The sequence below is a fragment of the Oncorhynchus kisutch genome, unplaced genomic scaffold (assembly GCF_002021735.2).
Source record: "Oncorhynchus kisutch isolate 150728-3 unplaced genomic scaffold, Okis_V2 scaffold2265, whole genome shotgun sequence".
NCBI classification, from domain to species: Eukaryota; Metazoa; Chordata; class Actinopteri; order Salmoniformes; family Salmonidae; genus Oncorhynchus; species Oncorhynchus kisutch.
This window is the reverse complement of record NW_022264210.1, coordinates 2,473-21,086: the sequence shown is the minus strand read 5'-3', so window position 1 is coordinate 21,086 and position 18,614 is coordinate 2,473. Positions and strand designations below refer to the sequence as shown.

Sequence of the window (18,614 nt, the reverse complement as noted above, 5' to 3'; positions counted from 1 at the left end):
GCATGTAGATAGGACACGTGACATCCCCACAACTTTGAGAAAAAACACTTTATATCATGATGTCCATGCACATAGAATGAGGCAAGATGCACAGCATCTTTCTGCACAGTATACAACAAAAAATGATTTCAACATCCATTATTTCACCTTTCCTTGAAAATATCATGTTTACATTTTCAACTTTATTTTCCATGTTTATGATTTATTTTATTTTATATTCAATACATGCAATTGGCCCCATACTTTTGATTCATCTCGCTCTGTAGAAACAGAGCACAAACTCTCGCGATGTTTCCGTGCTTTGTGAACAGCCTCTCGGTCTGGACACAAATAAGCTGCTTGCGCATCTCAGCTGACGCGGCGGGAACGGGGAGAGCTCGAGACCCTGGCGGAGGTGAGTTGTGTTTCAGGTAATAAAGAGTCTCTAACGTCATGATAGATAGTGTTAGAGTACATGGTACAGAGAGATACAACTCCGTGTCACTGAGCTGCGCTCCGCTGGGAGCTGTCTGACAGGGCTGAGTAAGGAGAAGAGACCGCTGGTCTGCAACTAGTCACAGATAATTGTCCTTCCTCTCTCCATCCCAGCCCGAATCTCCTTTCCCTAACACGTGTATACATCTAACCCACACCCTTAGAAGTATGTATATTCATCAGTCGCAGCTCAATCCGTTTCTAAACAGCTCCGGATGTAAAGCCCGTTCTGTTCGCTCCTCGCCTTGCGCTGTGAAAGGCGACATTGTATTCGCGAGACCCAACCGGGCTGCTGCTGCACGTGACTAAACCCCGCTGTAATAACGGTGTATCTGAACCCATAACCTAACCATAATCTAACCCATCTGCTCTTATATCATCTAGCTGAAGGTGAGACGTGTGTGTGTGTGTGTGTGTGTGTGTGTGTGTGTGTGTGTGTGTGTGTGTGTGTGTGTCAGTCCCATGTTTCCTATGTGAGTTGTGTGGAACAGTAAGTGAAGGAATCGGACTAATAGTCTTATTTCTTCCTGGAGCATACAGACTCCTCCCCTCTCTCCTCTCCCCCACTCTCATTTCCTCCCTTTTATCCTCCTCTCTCCAGTCCTTTCCTCTCCTGTCCTCCTCTCACCTCTCCTCATCTCTCCTCCTCTCATCTCTCCTGCCCTCCTCTCCCTTGTCCTCCTCTCCTCTCCTCCCTTTTATCCTCCTCTCCTCCTTTCCTCTCCACTCCTCCTTTCGTCTCTCCTCTCATCTCTCCTCCCCTCCCCTGTCCTCTCCCTCCTCCTCTCATCTCTCCACTATCTTCCTCTTCTCTCTCCTGTCTTCCTCTCCTCCCCTCCCTCTTCTCTCCTCTGCTTCTAACTACAGAATTGAGTGTGTACATCTCTACAGGAAGAGGAAGTGACACACTATAGCTGCAGAGTTCCATATTTAGAATGGTTGGAAAAGAACTGTGAAGCTCTGTGTTTTAACACAGAACACTTCAGAAGAGATGGAATAGTAATTACTATCTTTTTATCTGAGAGGGGCAGATGCAACAACTGCAATAGCAAGAACAGTAGGAAAAATATCACTAGTAAAACATCTGTATAAAAATAATAATAATTGGAATGACAGCCACATAAGCTTTATTATTAGTAGTAATAGGTTATAGGTCCTTAGTGTGCGTACGTACCAGGGTTTCCGTTAGGAAAATGTGTCTCTGGACCCATATGCATTGGTTGGGAATCTGATTATGGCATCCACCCACAGAATCACATTTACATTATGGTAATTCACCCACAGTGCTCAGAATGACAGAATTACATTTACATTATGGTAATTCACCCAAATCAAATCAAATCAAATTTATTTATATAGCCCTTCGTACATCAGCTGATATCTCAAAGTGCTGTACAGAAACCCAGCCTAAAACCCCAAACAGCAAGCAATGCAGGTGTAGAAGCACGGTGGCTAGGAAAAACTCCCTAGAAAAGGCCAATACCTAGGAAGAAACCTAGAGAGGAACCAGGCTATGTGGGGTGGCCAGTCCTCTTCTGGCTGTGCCGGGTGGAGATTATAACAGAACATGGCCAAGATGTTCAATGTTCATAAATGACCAGCATGGTCGAATAATAATAAGGCAGAACAGTTGAAACTAGAGCAGCAGCACAGTCAGGTGGAAGTTGAAACTGGAGCAGCAGCATGGCCAGGTAGACTGGGGACAGCAAGGAGTCATCATGTCAGGTAGTCCTGGGGCATGGTCCTAGGGCTCAGGTCCTCCGAGAGAGAGAAAGAAAGAGAGAAGGAGAGAATTAGAGAACGCACACTTAGATTCACACAGGACACCGAATAGGACAGGAGAAGTACTCCAGATATAACAAACTGACCCCAGCCCCCCGACACATAAACTACTGCAGCATAAATACTGGAGGCTGAGACAGGAGGGGTCAGGAGACACTGTGGCCCCATCCGAGGACACCCCCGGACAGGGCCAAACAGGAAGGATATAACCCCACCCACAGTGCTCAGAATGACAGAAGTACATTTACATTATGGTAATTCACCCACAGTGCTCAGAATGACAGAATTACTATTACATTATGGTAATTCACCCACAGTGCTCTCAGAATGACAGAATTACATTTACATTATGGTAATTCACCCACAGTGCTCAGAATGTTTAAATTATGGTAATTCACCCACAGTGCTCAGAATGACAGAATGACATTTACATTATGGTAATTCATTTTGGCAGAACATGCAACTCCAGGATGCAATGATGTCCTTCTTACCAAATTCTGTCCAGTAACTGTCCACGTTTACTTTTCCAACAAGTAACGGACAGCAAAATCACTAGTCTGTCACAGTACTGTACCAATAGTACAAAAGTGTAGCTATTCTATTGGTCAGCTCGTCATTCTGTGAGAAAAATAAATAGCCTATTCCAAACAAACTCTGGGACAGTTGTGGGACAATAGATCCCAAATTCATACCAGTGAGCCTAGGCCACATCCCAAAACGTATTTAAAAGTATTGAGGCTGATGCAACAGATCAAAACATTTTATTTAAAAATATTGATAAAATATTATTTCTTCACATTACAACTGCGCAGCAATGCGCACACAGCAGTAGGCTACGCGCGTATGTTCGTTCCATAATGCAATTAGTGGAAAACACCTTGTCAAAAGCACACTGCACATACGAGCGGTTTCATGTGACTGAAAATATCTGTTAGAAACTTAGAATGAGGGGAGATCTACAGATGCAACAACTAGCATGGGATGCTAATATGACCAGGATTATCATCAACTAGCATGGGATGCTAATATGACTAGGATTATCATCAACTAGCATGGTATGCTAATATGACTAGGATTATCATCAACTAGCATGGGATGCTAATATGACCAGGATTATCATCAACTAGCATGGTATGCTAATATGACAAGGGTTATCATCAACTAGCATGGGTTGCTAATATAACTAGGATTATCATCAACTAGCATGGGTTGCTAATATAACTAGGATTATCATCAACTAGCATGGGATGCTAATATGACCAGGATTATCATCAACTAGCATGGACTGCTAATATGACCAGGATTATCATCAACTAGCATGGACTGCTAATATGACAAGGGTTATCATCAACTAGCATGGGTTGCTAATATAACTAGGATTATCATCAACTAGCATGGGATGCTAATATGACCAGGATTATCATCAACTAGCATGGGATGCTAATATGACTAGGATTATCATCAACTAGCATGGGATGCTAATATGACTAGGATTATCATCAACTAGCATGGGATGCTAATATGACCAGGATTATCATCAACTAGCATGGGATGCTAATATGACCAGGATTATCATCAACTAGCATGGGATGCTAATATGACTAGGATTATCATCAACTAGCATGGGATGCTAATATGACTAGGATTATCATCAACTAGCATGGGATGCTAATATAACTAGGATTATCATCAACTAGCATGGGATGCTAATATGACTAGGATTGTGCCTTTGGCTACTGTAAAATTAAAGAAAATGTATAAAACGAATAAAACACGAGAGAAATAGGTTACTGGTTTCAATGTCATATGGAAATTTTTATTTTTTTTACATTTTAGTCATTTAGCAGATGCTCTTTTCCAGAGCAATTAGTGTTAAGTTCCTTGCTCAAGGGCACATCAATAGGTTTTTCACCTAGTTGGCTCGGGGATTTCGGTTACTGGCCCAATGCTCTTATCCACTCAGCTACCTGCCGCCCTAAAATAAATGCCTCCACATTTATAGAAATGGATTTTGGCTCGGCTACTTTGAAGCAAAGTGCCTCATAATTTGAAGTAAAACGTTAAGGTTTCACACAATTAAGTATGTTTTTCAAATGCATTCTGCCTCCAGCTCATTGCAGTGGTGTGTGACACGCTGAAGCCTACTTACCATTACCTAAGCACTTCAATGGAGAATGGGAAGAGCGCTTCAATAACCAGTTAAGAAATAAAAATAGTAGCTCTATTGCTCTATTTTATCCTTGAGATGTTGATGCTTTGTTTCTAAATGTCAGCAAATGTTTTATGGCTTCATAGCATTGTTGCCCGAGGCAGGTCTGACATATCACACAGACCGGTTTTGGTAGGCAGCTGTCCTTTGAAACAAATCCAGGGAGAAAGAGGCTGGGTGTCTACGCTTGACACTTACATGCGACTTCTGCTAACAATACGATGATCGCATTGAAAAAACAAGTCTAGATGCACAAAAGTCTGATTGTGGTCTGATTGTGTTCATATCTGGGTGACCACTCCGGGAGGTGGTCAGGGATGCATTATGTGCGTATTTCTCCTCAGTCTGGACTATCAGGCTGCCGAAAGCACATACAGTGGGAGACGTTATCAGTACCCACAAATCTCCAGAAAACGTGTTTTGGGAGCGAGGCACCTTTTTTCATTAAACGTTGGAGGAAATCCATTCCTAGCGTGTCTCTTTAGCTTTGCTAGCTGGCTGTCTAGCTACATAAGTTAGCTGGATAGTTATCTGAAGTAGTGGGCAACTGCTATCAGGTTGTCGTGTTATTATCAGATTTAGCCTGTTCCACAGCTTGCAGAATGCATACTGGCAGTGTAGCCTAGTGGTTAGAGCATTGGACTAGTAACCGAAAGGTTGCAAGTTCAAATCCCCGAGCTGACAAGGTACAAAATCTGTCGTTCTGCCCTTGAACAGGCAGTTAACCCACTGTTCCTAGGCCGTCATTGAAAATAAGAATTTGTTCTTAACTGACTTGCCTAGTAAATAAAGGTACAATAAAAATAAAATAAATACAAATTTCAGTCAAGGGAATCTGGACACAATGTGGACAAAGTAGACACATTTAAATGTAGGTGTAGATCCATGACGTGTCGGAATTCAATGATCAGAATACAAAAGCTGCATGAACTGTCAAGTCTAGACACGGCCAGAGAGAGCATGCAGACTGGAGCAGGGCTTGTGTGTGTGTGTGTGTGTGTGTGTGTGTGTGTGTGTGTGTGTGTGTGTGTGTGTGTGTGTGTGTGTGTGTGTGTGTGTGTATATTTGGTGTTGCTATACTTCGCAAGTGGTCCTAGGGCAAGTGTGTATTAGAGTCAAATATATGCCGCAGACCAAATAACCCCCCAATCATATTCAAGACAAATATTCTGCAGATCGACAAGCATTCCTCCATGGACCGGCGCCGGTCCACATACCTGGGTTTAATCAAATGTATTTATATAGCCCTTCGTACATCAGCTGATATCTCAAAGTGCTGTACAGAAACCCAGCCTAAAACCCCAAACAGCAAGCAATGCAGGTGTAGAAGCACGGTGGCTAGGAAAAACTCCCTAGAAAGGCCAATACCTAGGAAGAAACCTAGAGAGGAACCAGGCTAAAGACTGCTCGAGTAGATTTAATGAAACATGCTGTTTATTGCTTGTCATTCATTGCTTGTCATGTCATTGCTTGCCTCGTTGCTGCAGTGGTTTGCAAGTGATTTACATTTTTCTAATGCTGTCAATTCTTTTGGGTCTTCTTTTTCACTGTGCTCATCTCTCTGTCTGTCCTGTGCAACTATTTGCAATGCATCAGTGCAACAATGTTATCATGAGCGGCCAAAGTGATCACACCATCTCCTTTCCCAGACAGTTCATTTGAACTGATACTGTAGGCCTATTTTACATTCAGTTGACCTTTCGCTAAGCACTGCCCAGAATGTTGGGGAACCAATGGTTGTGCTCCGTTTGATAGCAACTGGCACTAACAATTCTTACCAGTGCTGCTAATGTAATGACCATATATCCATATATGTCCATATAGTTACTTTGTCGCTATATGTAATGACTTGTCCCTATATTTAGTTACTTTGTTCCTATATTTAGTTACTTTGTTCCTATATTGAGCAACATTTCAGACCCTTCCAATGACTTTGTCCCTATATTTAGTTACTTTGTCCCTATATTTAGTTACTTTGTCCCTATATTTAGTTACTTTGTCCCTATATTTAGTTACTTTGTCCCTATATTTAGTTACTTTGTCCCTATATTTAGTTACCTTGTCCCTATATTTAGTTACTTTGTCCCTATATTTAGTTACTTTGTCCCTATATTTAGCAACTTTTCAGACCCTTCCAATGACTTTGTCCATATATTTAGCAACTTTGTCACTATAGTTAGCGACTTTTTCTCATGATTAGGTAATTATTGGAGTTAGGTGTGTTAGCTGCGACAAAACTGATACCAATCAGGCCCCGAGGACTGGAATTGCCCACCCCTACACTAGCACCTAGGCTTGTGCTTGAGAGATTGTTTATGAGATCTTTGGTAATTTTCTATAATGTCTGCTACGTGAAGTGAGTCATTATTAGTGAATGTGCATTAAGCATGATTCTGGTTTTAATTGTGATAATAAAAAAGGGCATTTTGATAAACAAACTTGAAAGCCAGACCAGCAAAAAGAAGGTTAAACTATTTGGATAAATTAATTAAATTATTAATTTCACAAGTCCTGAATTCAGTGTGTGTGTTTTAGAGGTCGACCGATTCTGATTTTTCAACGCCGATACCGATTATTGGAGGACCAAAAAAAGCCGATACTGATTAATCGGACGATTTTTATATATATATTTGTATTAATGACAATTACAACAATACTGAATGAACACTTTTATTCTAACTTAATATAATACATCAATAAAATCTATTTAGTCTCAAATAAATAATGAAACATGTTCAATTTGGTTTAAATAATGCAAAAACAAAGTGTTGGAGAAGAAAGTAAAAGTGCAATATGTGCCATGTAAGAAAGCTAATGTTTAAGTTCCTTGCTCAGAACATGAGAACATATGAAGGCTGGTGGTTCCTTTTAACATGAGTCTTCAATATTCCCAGGGAAGAAGTTTTAGGTTTTGTTACACCCTGACCTTAGTTCTCTTAGTTTTCTTTATTATTTTGGTTAGGTCAGGATGTGACGAGGGTGCTATGTGTGTTTTGGTCTTGTCTAGGGTTTTTGAACATCTATGGGGTTTTGGTATGTCTAGGTAAATGTAGGTCTATGGTGGTCTGAATTCGTTCCCAATCAGAGGCAGCTGTTTATCGTTGTCTCTGATTGGGGATCCTATTTAGGTTGCCATTTTCCGTTTTGGTTTTGTGGGTTATTGTCTATGTGTAGTTGCCTGTCAGCACTCGGTTTATATAGCGCCACGGTTATTTTGTTTAGAGTTCTTTCTTTATTAAAATAAGTATGTATTCATATCACGCTGCGCCTTGGTCTCATCAATACGACAAGGTTGTAGTTATTATAGGACTATTTCTCTCTATACCATTTGTATTTCATATACCTTTGACTATTGGATGTTCTTATAGGCACTATAGTATTGCCAGCCTAATCTCGGGAGTTGACAGGCTTGAAGTCAAACAGCTCAATGCTTGAAGCACAGCGAAGAGCTGCTGGCAAACGCAGGAAAGTGCTGTTTGAATGCTTACGAGCCTGCTGCTGCCTACCACCACTTAGTCAGACTGCTCTATCATAGATTTAATTATAACAACACACAGAAATACGAGCCTTAGGTCATTAATATGGTCAAATCCGGAAACGATCATTTTGAAAACAAAACATTAATTATTTCAGTGAAAGACGGAACCGTTCCGTATTTTATCTAACGGGTGGCATCCCTAAGTCTGAATATTGCTGTTACATTGCACAATCTTTAATGTTATGTCATAATTATGTACAATTCTGTCATATTAATTACGGTCTTTGTTAGGAAGAAATGGTCTTCACACAGTTCGCAACGAGCCAGGCAGCCCAAATTGCTGCAATTTACCCTGACTCTGCTTGCACAGAATGCAAGAGAAGTGACACAATTTCCCTAGTTAATAGAAATTCATGTTAGCAGGCAATATGAACAAAATATGCAGGTTTAAAAATATATACTTGTGTATTGATTTTAAGAAAGGCATTGATGTTTATGGTTAGGCACACATTGGTGCAACGACAGTGCTTTTTTCGTGAATTCGCTTGTTAAATCATCCCCCGTTTGGCGAAGTAGGCTGTGATTCGATGCTAAATTAACAGGCACCGCATCGATTATATACAACGCAGGACAAGCTAGATAAACTAGTAATATCATCAACCATGTGTAGTTGTGAAGATTGATTGTTTTTTATAAGATAAGTTTAATGCTAGCTAGCAACTTACCTTGGCTCCTAGCTGCACTCGTGTAACACGAGGAGACTGCCATAATCGGCAAAAATGAGATTCCCGATTGTTATGAAAACTTGAAATTTGGCCCTAATTAATCAGCCATTTCGATTAATGGGTCGACCTCTAGTGTGTTTGTGTAACAGTGTTTGTGTAACAGTCTATGTTCTCTGCTGCTTGTGTTAAGGGTGTCAACATGGGGAAGTGGAGGTGGTTCCGTGTCTCTCTGGTTCTGGGTTCAGTCTTTATGATCCTGTTGATTATTCTCTACTGGGACGACGTTGGAGCCTCTCACCTCTACCTGCCCCCCCTCTCCCCCCGGCCCGCCCCTCACCACTCCCCCACACACCCAACCCCCTCCTTCCTCTCCGACATCAATGCCTTTGTAAACCAGTTCCTGGAGGGAACCAATGATCCTACAGATTCCGCCCCCCCAGACTCTGCCAACCAATCAGAGCACGCTGAGGAGCGGTACGTTCCCCGGAGGGAGTGGAAAGTCCATCTGACGCCCATCGACCCCGAGAAACGACTAGGACAGGTAATCCTAACCCTCCCTCTCAATGCAATTCAATGTAAGGGCTCTGTTGGCATGGGAAAACATATGTTTACATTGCCAAAGCAAGTGAAGTAGATAATAAACAAAAGTGAAATAAACAATACAAATTTACAGAAAACATTACACTCACAAAAGTAAAAAAAGAATAAAGACATTTCAAATGTCTTATCACTTGCAAATAGTTCAAGTACAAAAGGGAAAATAAATCAAACTTAAATGTGTTTGTTCTTCACTGGTTTCCCTTTTCTTGTGGCAACAGGTCACACATCTTGCTGCTGTGATGGAACAGTGGTATTTCACCCAGTAGATATGGGAGTTTATCAAAATTGGGTTTGTTTTTTAATTCTTTGTGTATCTGAGTAATCTGAGGGAAATATGTGTCTCTAATATGGTCATACATTGGGCAGGAGGTTAGGAAGTGCAGCTTAGTTTCCACCTCATTTTGTGGGCAGTGTGCACATAGCCTGTCTTCTCTTGAGAGCCAGGTCTGCCTACGGCGTCCTTTCTCAATAGCAAGGCTATGCTCTCTAAGTCTGTACATAGTCAAAGCTTTCCTTAAGTTTGTGTCAGTCACAGTGGTCAGGTATTCTGCCACGGTGCTCTCTGTTTAGGACCAAATAGCATTCCAGTTTGCTCTGTTTTTTGTTAATTCTTTCCAATGTCTCAAGTAATTATATTTTTGTTTTCTCATGATTGGATCTAATTGTGTTGCTGTCCTTGGACTCAGTGGGGTCTGTTTGTGTTTGTGTTTATGAACAGAGTCGCAGAACCAGCTTGCTTAGGGGACTCTTCTCCAGATTCATCTCTCTGTAGGTGATGGCTTTGTAATGGAAGGTTTGGGAATTGCTTCCTTTTAGGTGGTTGTAGAATTTAACAGCTCTTTTCTGGATTTTGATAATTAGCAGGTATCGGCCTAATTCTGCTCTGCATACATTACTCTGCATGTTTTACGTTGTAGACAGAGGATGTTTTTGCAGAATTCTGCATGCATGTCTCAATTTGGTGTTTGTCTCATTTTGTGTATTCTTGGTTGGTGAGCGGACCCCAGACCTCACAACCATAAAGGGCAATGGGTTCTATAACATGATTCAAGTATTTTTAGCCAGATCCTAATTGGGATTTTAAATGGTATGTTCCTTTTTATGGTATAGAAGGCTCTTCTTGTCTCTCAGATCAATCACAGCTCTGTGGCACTGATGTTTAGGCCGAGTTATGTATAGTTTTTTGTGTGCTCTAGGGCAATGGTGTCTAGATGGAATTTTAATTTGTGGTCCTGGCAACTGGACCTTTTTTGGAACACCATTATTTTTGTCTTACTGAGATTTACTGTCAGGGCCCAGGTCTGACAGAATCTGTGCAGAAGATCTTGGTGCTGCTATAGGCCCTCCTTGTTTGGGAACAGGAGCACCAGATCATCAGCAAACAGTAGACATTTGACTTCAGATTCTAGTAGGGTGAGGCCGGTTGCAGACTGTTCTAGTGCCCTCACCAATTCCTTGATATATATGTTGAAGAGGGTGGGGCTCAAGCTGCATCCCTGTCTCACTCCACAACCCTGTGGAAAGAAATTGATGTTTTTTTTGCCAATCTTAACTGCACACTTGTTTTTTGTGTACATAGATTTTATAATGTCGTATGTTTTTTCCCCAACACCACTTTCCATCAATTTGTATAGCAGGCCCTCATCCCAAATTGAGTCAAAGCTTTTTTGAAATCAACAAAGCATGAGAAGACTTTGCCTTTCTTTTAGTTAGTTTGTTTGTTAATTAGGGTATGCAGGGTGAATACGTGGTCTATCATACAGTAATTTGGTAAAAATACAATTTGACATTTGCTCAATGCAGAGGATTTTCCCAAGGTTGCTGTGGACAAATATCCCACAGTAGTTATTGGGGTCAAATTTGTTTCTCTCTCTCACCTCTCACTCTTGTTTTCATGCCTCTCGCTCTCTCCCTCCTCCACTCTCTTCCCACTCTCTCTCTTTTCAGGAGAGAAGGCGGCAGCGTCTCCATGACCTCTGTCACCATGGTGATGACCTGGCTTTTCCGGGGAAGAACCGTTCGTTTGACGACATCCCCAACAGGGAGCTGGATCACCTGATCGTCGACGACCGCCACGGTATCATATACTGCTACGTCCCCAAGGTACACACACATACACAAACGGCCACGGGCTCATATTGTTTTATTTAACCTTTATTTAATCAGGCAAATCAGTTCAGAACAAATTCTTAACTGACCTATTTACAATGATGGCCAAACCTGGACGACGCTGTGCCAAATGTGCGCCGCCCTATGGGACTCCCAATCACGGCCGGTTGTGATACAGCCTGTATTCGAACCTGTAGTGATGCCTCTAATCAAATCAAATATGTTCATGAAGCCATTTTTACACCAGCCTAAAACCCCAAACGGCAAGCAATGCAGATGTAGAAGCACGGTGGCTAGGAAAAACTCCCTAGAAAGGCCAGAACCTAGGAAGAAACCCAGAGAGGAACCAGGCTGTGAGGGGTGGCCAGTCCTCTTCTGGCTGTGCTGCGTGGAGATTATAACAGTACATGGCCAAGTTGTTCAAATGTTCATAATGACCAGCAGGGTCAAATAATAATCATCACAGTGGTTAGCTCCTGAGGTGCTGACCTGTTGCACCCCCTGATTATTATTAATTGACCCTGCTGGTCATCTATGAACGTTTGAACATCTTGGACACCTTGGCCATAATCTTCTCTATATTGTATGTACATTTATATTGACTGTAGGTGGCGTGTAGTAACTGGAAGAGGATCATGATCGTGCTCAGTGAGAGTCTGCTCCAGGAGGGAGTTCCGTACAGGGACCCTCTGGCGGTTCCTCAGGAGATGGTCCACAACAGCAGCCTCCACTTCACCTTCAACAAGTTCTGGAAACGCTACGGGAAGTTCTCACGACACCTGATGAAGGTCAGTTCACTTCTAATCTCTTACCTCTAACATGAACCCTGATGGTGGTCAGTTAACAGCTGACACTAACCCTGATGGTGGTCAGTTAACAGCTGACATAAACCCTGATGGTGGTCAGTTAACAGCTGACACTAACCCTGATGGTGGTCAGTTAACAGCTGACACGAACCCTGATGGTGGTCAGTTAACAGCTGACACGAACCCTGATGGTGGTCAGTTAACAGCTGACACGAACCCTGATGGTGGTCAGTTAACAGCTGACATAAACCCTGATGGTAGTCAGTTAACAGCTGACATAAACCCTGATGGTAGTCAGTTAACAGCTGACATAAACCCTGATGGTAGTCAGTTAACAGCTGACATAAACCCTGATGGTGGTCAGTTAACAGCTGACACTAACCCTGATGGTGGTCAGTTAACAGCTGACACGAACCCTGATGGTGGTCAGTTAACAGCTGACACGAACCCTGATGGTGGTCAGTTAACAGCTGACACGAACCCTGATGGTGGTCAGTTCACAGCTGGCACATTTGGTTAATTTATTATATAAAGCTGAAAGTGATGTATTCAGTGCATTTGGAAAGTATTCAGACCCCTTTTTCCACATTTTGTTACGTTACAGCCTTATTCTAAAATGGATTAAATTGTTTTTTCCCCCTCATCAATCTATACACAATACCCCATAATGACATCACAATACCCCATAATGACATCACAATACCCCATAATGACATCACAATACCCCATAATGACAAAGCAAAAAACAGTTTTTTAGAAATGTGTGCAAATATATTAAAAATAAAACTTCAATGTCATTTAAATACAGTGCCTTGCGAAAGTATTCGGCCCCCTTGAACTTTGCGACCTTTTGCCACATTTCAGGCTTCAAACATAAAGATATAAAACTGTATTTTTTTGTGAAGAATCAACAACAACAAGTGGGACACAATCATGAAGTGGAACGACATTTATTGGATATTTCAAACTTTTTTAACAAATCAAAAACTGAAAAATTGGGCGTGCAAAATTATTCAGCCCCCTTAAGTTAATACTTTGTAGCGCCACCTTTTGCTGCAATTACAGCTGTAAGTCGTAAGTCTCTATCAGTTTTGCACATCGAGAGACTGAAGCTCAGTGAGGTTGGATGGAGAGCATTTGTGAACAGCAGTTTTCAGTTCTTTCCACAGATTCTCGATTGGATTCAGGTCTGGACTTTGACTTAGCCATTCTAACACCTGGATATGTATATTTTTGAACCATTCCATTGTAGATTTTGCTTTATGTTTTGGATCATTGTCTTGTTGGAAGACAAATCTCCGTCCCAGTCTCAGGTCTTTTGCAGACTCCATCAGGTTTTCTTCCAGAATGGTCCTGTATTTGGCTCCATCCATCTTCCCATCAATTTTAACCATCTTCCCTGTCCCTGCTGAAGAAAAGCAGGCCCAAACCATGATGCTGCCACCACCATGTTTGACAGTGGGGATGGTGTGTTCAGGGTGATCAGCTGTGTTGCTTTTACACCAAACATAACATTTTGCATTGTTGCCAAAAAGTTCAATTTTGGTTTCATCTGGCCAGAGCACCTTCTTCCACATGTTTGGTGTGTCTCCCAGGTGGCCTGTGGCAAACTTTAAACGACACTTTTTATGGATAGCTTTAAGAAATGGCTTTCTTCTTGCCACTCTTCCATAAAGGCCAGATTTGTGCAATATACGACTGATTGTTGTCCTATGGACAGAGTCTCCCACCTCAGCTGTAGATCTCTGCAGTTCATCCAGAGTGATCATGGGCCTCTTGGCTGCATCTCTGATCAGTCTTCTCCTTGTATGAGCTGAAAGTTTAGAGGGATGGCCAGGTCTTGGTAGATTTGCAGTGGTCTGATACTCCTTCCATTTCAATATTATCGCTTGCACAGTGCTCCTTGGGATGTTTAAAGCCTGGGAAATCTTTCTGTATCCAAATCCGGCTTTAAACTTCTTCACAACAGTATCTCGGACCTGCCTGGTGTGTTCCTTGTTCTTCATGATGCTCTCTGCGCTTTTAACGGACCTCTGAGACTATCACAGTGCAGGTGCATTTATACGGAGACTTGATTACACACAGGTGGATTGTATTTATCATCATTAGTCATTTAGGTCAACATTGGATCATTCAAAGATCCTCACTGAACTTCTGGAGAGAGTTTGCTGCACTGAAAGTAAAGGGGCTGAATAATTTTGCACGCCCAATTTTTCAGTTTTTGATTTGTTAAAAAAGTTTGAAATATCCAATAAATTTGGTTCCACTTCATGATTGTGTCCCACTTGTTGTTGATTCTTCACAAAAAAATACAGTTTTATATCTTTGTTTGAAGCCTGAAATGTGGCAAAAGGTCGCAAAGTTCAAGGGGGCCGAATACTGCACTGTAAGTTTCCAGACCCTTTACTCAGTAGTTTGTTGAAGCACCTTTGGCAGCGATTACATCATAGAGTCTTCCTGGGTACGATGCTACAACCTTGGCACACCTGTATTTGGAGAGTTTCTCCCATTCTTCTCTGCAGATCCTCTCAAGCTCTGTCAGGTTGGATGGGGAGCGTTGCTGCACAGCTATTTTCAGGTCTCTCCAGAGATGGAAGGTGAACCTTCAACCCAGTCTGAAGTCCTGAGCGCTCTGGAGCAGGTTTTCATCAAGGATTTCTCTGTACTTTGCACCGTTCATCTTTCCCTCGATCCTGACTAGTCTCCCAGTCCCTGCCGCTGACAAACATCCCCACAGCATGATGCTGCCACCACCGTGCTTCACTGTAGGGATGGGGCCTCCAGACGTGACGCTTGGCATTCAGGCCAAAAAGTTCAATCTTGGATTCATCAGAGAATCTTGTTTCTCATGGTCTGAGAGTCTTTAGGTGCCTTTTGGCAAACTCCAAGTGGGCTGTCATGTGCTTTTTAATGAGAAGTGGCTTCCGTCTGGCCACTCTATCATAAAGGCCTGATTGGTGGAGTGCTACAGAGATGGTTGTCCTTCTGGAAGGTTCTCCCATCTCCACAGACGAACTCTGGAGTTCTTTCAGAGTGACCATCGGGTTCTTGGTCACCTCTTTGACCAAGGCCCTTCCTCCCCGATTGCTCAGTTGGCCGGGCGGCCAGTTCCAGGAAGAGTCTTGGTGGTTCCAAACTTCTTCCAATTCAGAATGATGGAGGACACTGTGTTCTTGGGGACCATCAATACGGCAGAAATGTTTTGGTTCCCTTCAACCAGTACTGTGCCTCAAGACTATCCTGCCTCGGAGCTCTACGGACAATTCCTTCAACCTCATGGCTTGGTTTCTGCTCTGACATTCACTGTGGGACCTTATATAGACAGGTGTGTGCCTTTCCAAAAACTGTCCAATCAATTGAATTTAACACAGGTGGACTCCAATAAAGTTGTAGAAACATCTCAAGGATGATCAATGGAAACAGGATTCACCTGAGCTCAATTTCAAGTCTCATAGCGAAGGGTCTGAATACTTATTATAAATAAGGTATATCTGTTTTTATTTGTAATACATTTTAAAACATTTCTAAAAACCTGTATCAGCTTGTACCTTTGTCATTATGGGGTATTGTGATGTCATTATGGGGTATTGTGATGTCATTATGGGGTATTGTGATGTCATTATGGGGTATTGTGATGTCATTATGGGGTATTGTGATGTCATTGTGGGGTATTGTGATGTCATTATGGGGTATTGTGATGTCATTATGGGGTATTGTGATGTCATTATGGGGTATTGTGATGTCATTATGGGGTATTGTGATGTCATTATGGGGTATTGTGATGTCATTATGGGGTATTGTGATGTCATTATGGGGTATTGTGTGTAGATTGAGGGGGGAAAACATATCGAATCCATTTTTAAAATAAGGCTGCAACGTAACAAAATGTGAATTCTTTCCAAATGCACTGTGTATTTGTTTTGAAGGTGGTTTTAATAAAGGTGGTTTTGTTTATTGTCAAGGTGAAGCTCCAGAAGTACACTAAGTTCCTGTTCGTCAGAGATCCGTTCGTCCGCCTCATCTCAGCGTATCGGAACAAGTTTGAGCAGCCCAACGAGGAGTTCTACCGCCGATTCGCTCTGCTCATGCTCCGTCGCTATGGTAACCACTCTGAACCTCCCGCGGCAGTGGGCGACGCGTTTCCTGCGGGAATCCGCCCCTCCTTCTCAGAGTTCGTCCAATACCTACTGGACCCCAAGACGGAGAGCGACGCCCCCTTCAACGAGCACTGGAGACAGGTCTACCGGCTATGCCACCCCTGTCAAATACAGGTAATATATGAAAATATTAGATTATTATCCAATGTCTAAGAATAAGTATTTTGGCAGAAGTAAGGGCCAACAAGATCCACCTTCTTGTGAAAGAAGAGTGAACTCTGTTATCTAACTCTAATGTAGAGCCCAACATTCTGCATTTATCAGACCAGCAAACATCAGTCCCCACTACTTTACAAATAACATGGATTCTACTATTCTACCAGTGCAGTAGAGGGTTGGGTCCTTAAGATAGGACTGATTGATCCTGTGGCTCAGCTGCATCTCCAACAGCCATTCAGCAAGCTTGTATAAATGTGTTACCCATTTCTTTCTAGGTTGTATTGAACATGTTCAGTCATAAGGACCATTCATCAGAGGACATGTCACTGTGTAAATCTGCTTCCCATAGTTTTTTCACCTTTGCCAATGGGTCAGCCATTTCATCTAGTAGACAAGAATATAAGGGAAGTCAAGCCTTTTCTATTGTTTTGTTTAAGCAGCAACCTTTCAATTGGGTTGGTAGTCAGACAACTCTGCAATTGTAGGGATTTCCAAAACTGTGTCTTGGGGCAAATCAAATGTTACAGACAGATGTTCAAATATATCAATTGTGGACCTGTCAACAAAACAAGTTGTATTTCTATGAAAACTACCCCTGTCTACTGAGGTAAATATTGGTAATTTATTTGTAAAAACCAGTATCCCCTTTGTCATTATGGGTTATTGTGTGTAGATTGATGAGGCAAATGATGTTGCAAAAGCAGCAGCTACTCTTCCTGGGGTCCACACACAGCACACAGCACAGAACACAGAACACACAGCACAGAACACACAGCACACAGCACAGAACACACAGCACAGAGCACAGAACACAGAGCACAGAACACACAGCACAGAACACACAGCACAGAACACAGAGCACAGAACACAGAGCACAGAACACACAGCACAGAACACAGAACACACAGCACAGAACACAGAGCACAGAACACAGAGCACAGAACACACAGCACAGAACACAGAACACAGAGCACAAAGCACACAGCACAGAACACACAGCACAGAGCACAGAACACAGAGCACAGAACACAGAGCACAGAACACACAGCACAGAACACAGAGCACAGAACACACAGCACAGAACACAGAACATGATACAGAACGTTGATAGACAAGAACAGCTCAAGGACAGAACTACATACATGTAAAAATGGCACACACAGCCTACATATCAATACATACACACACACACTATCTAGGTCCAATAGGGGAGAGCCGTTGCATTATCTGTTTCTTGAAACCAGGTTTGCTGTTCATTCTCTCACTATGAGACGGAAAGGGATACTGTTAACAAAGAAGAAAACAGACAACACAGACTGATGCTGGTGCGTGCTAGTCAATCTGTTTGGGTTAACTTTCTCTCTGTCTCTCCCCCTCTCTCCCCTGCCCCCTCCCAGTATGACTTTGTGGGTCAGCTGGAGACGGTTGAGGAGGATGCTGAACAGCTGCTGAGGGTTTTGAAGGTGGACAACGTGGTTGACTTCCCCCCCTCTCACAGGAACCACACGGCCAGCAGCTGGCAGGAGGACTGGTTCAGCAGGGTGCCCCTAGTGGCCAGGAGGGGTCTCTACAGGCTGTATGAACCAGACTTCAGACTGTTTGGCTACTCCAGACCAGACTCCCTGCTAGACTGACTGACTACAACTACACTCAGAAAAAATGGCTTTTCTAAAAGGGCTCTTTTCTTGTCCCCATAGGAGAACCCTTTTTGGTCCCAGGTATAACTTTTTGGTGGTGAAACAGGTTCTACTTAGAACCTTTTAGTGATGAAACTGTTCCACGTAGAACCTTGAATTAATTAAACCGTTCTACTTGGAACCAAAAATAGCTATTGTCAGTGGGTTCTCCTATGGGGAAAATCTAAGAATCCTTTATGGTTCCAGGTTGTACATTATTTTCTAAGACCAGCATCTTCTGCTCCTGTTCTAGACTCAGCAGGAGAACAGAGGAAAGTTAGAGTTAGGTTCAGCTTACTTTGGAGAAGACTTGGACTCCTGACTGCTGGAACCCTGGTGGCTTTGATGTCTCCATGGAACCCTGGTGTCTGTCATGTCATCATGGAACCTTGGTGTCTGTCATATCATGGAACCCCGGTGTCTGTCATGTCATCATGGA

At 42.5% G+C, this 18,614-nt stretch overlaps 1 protein-coding gene across 1 annotated transcript; it reads left to right on the top strand.

Annotated features, from left to right (window-relative positions):
* The first annotated feature begins 270 nt into the window (after positions 1 to 270).
* On the top strand, positions 271 to 18,209 carry LOC116369612 (carbohydrate sulfotransferase 12-like). Its single transcript, XM_031819561.1, has 6 exons — positions 271 to 394; positions 8,859 to 9,209; positions 11,216 to 11,371; positions 11,986 to 12,165; positions 16,146 to 16,454; positions 17,897 to 18,209. The coding sequence occupies exons 2-6, from the start codon at positions 8,868 to 8,870 to the stop codon at positions 18,131 to 18,133; spliced, it is 1,224 nt and encodes a 407-aa protein (XP_031675421.1). The 5' UTR covers positions 271 to 394; positions 8,859 to 8,867; the 3' UTR covers positions 18,134 to 18,209.
* Positions 18,210 to 18,614: the final 405 nt, after the last annotated feature.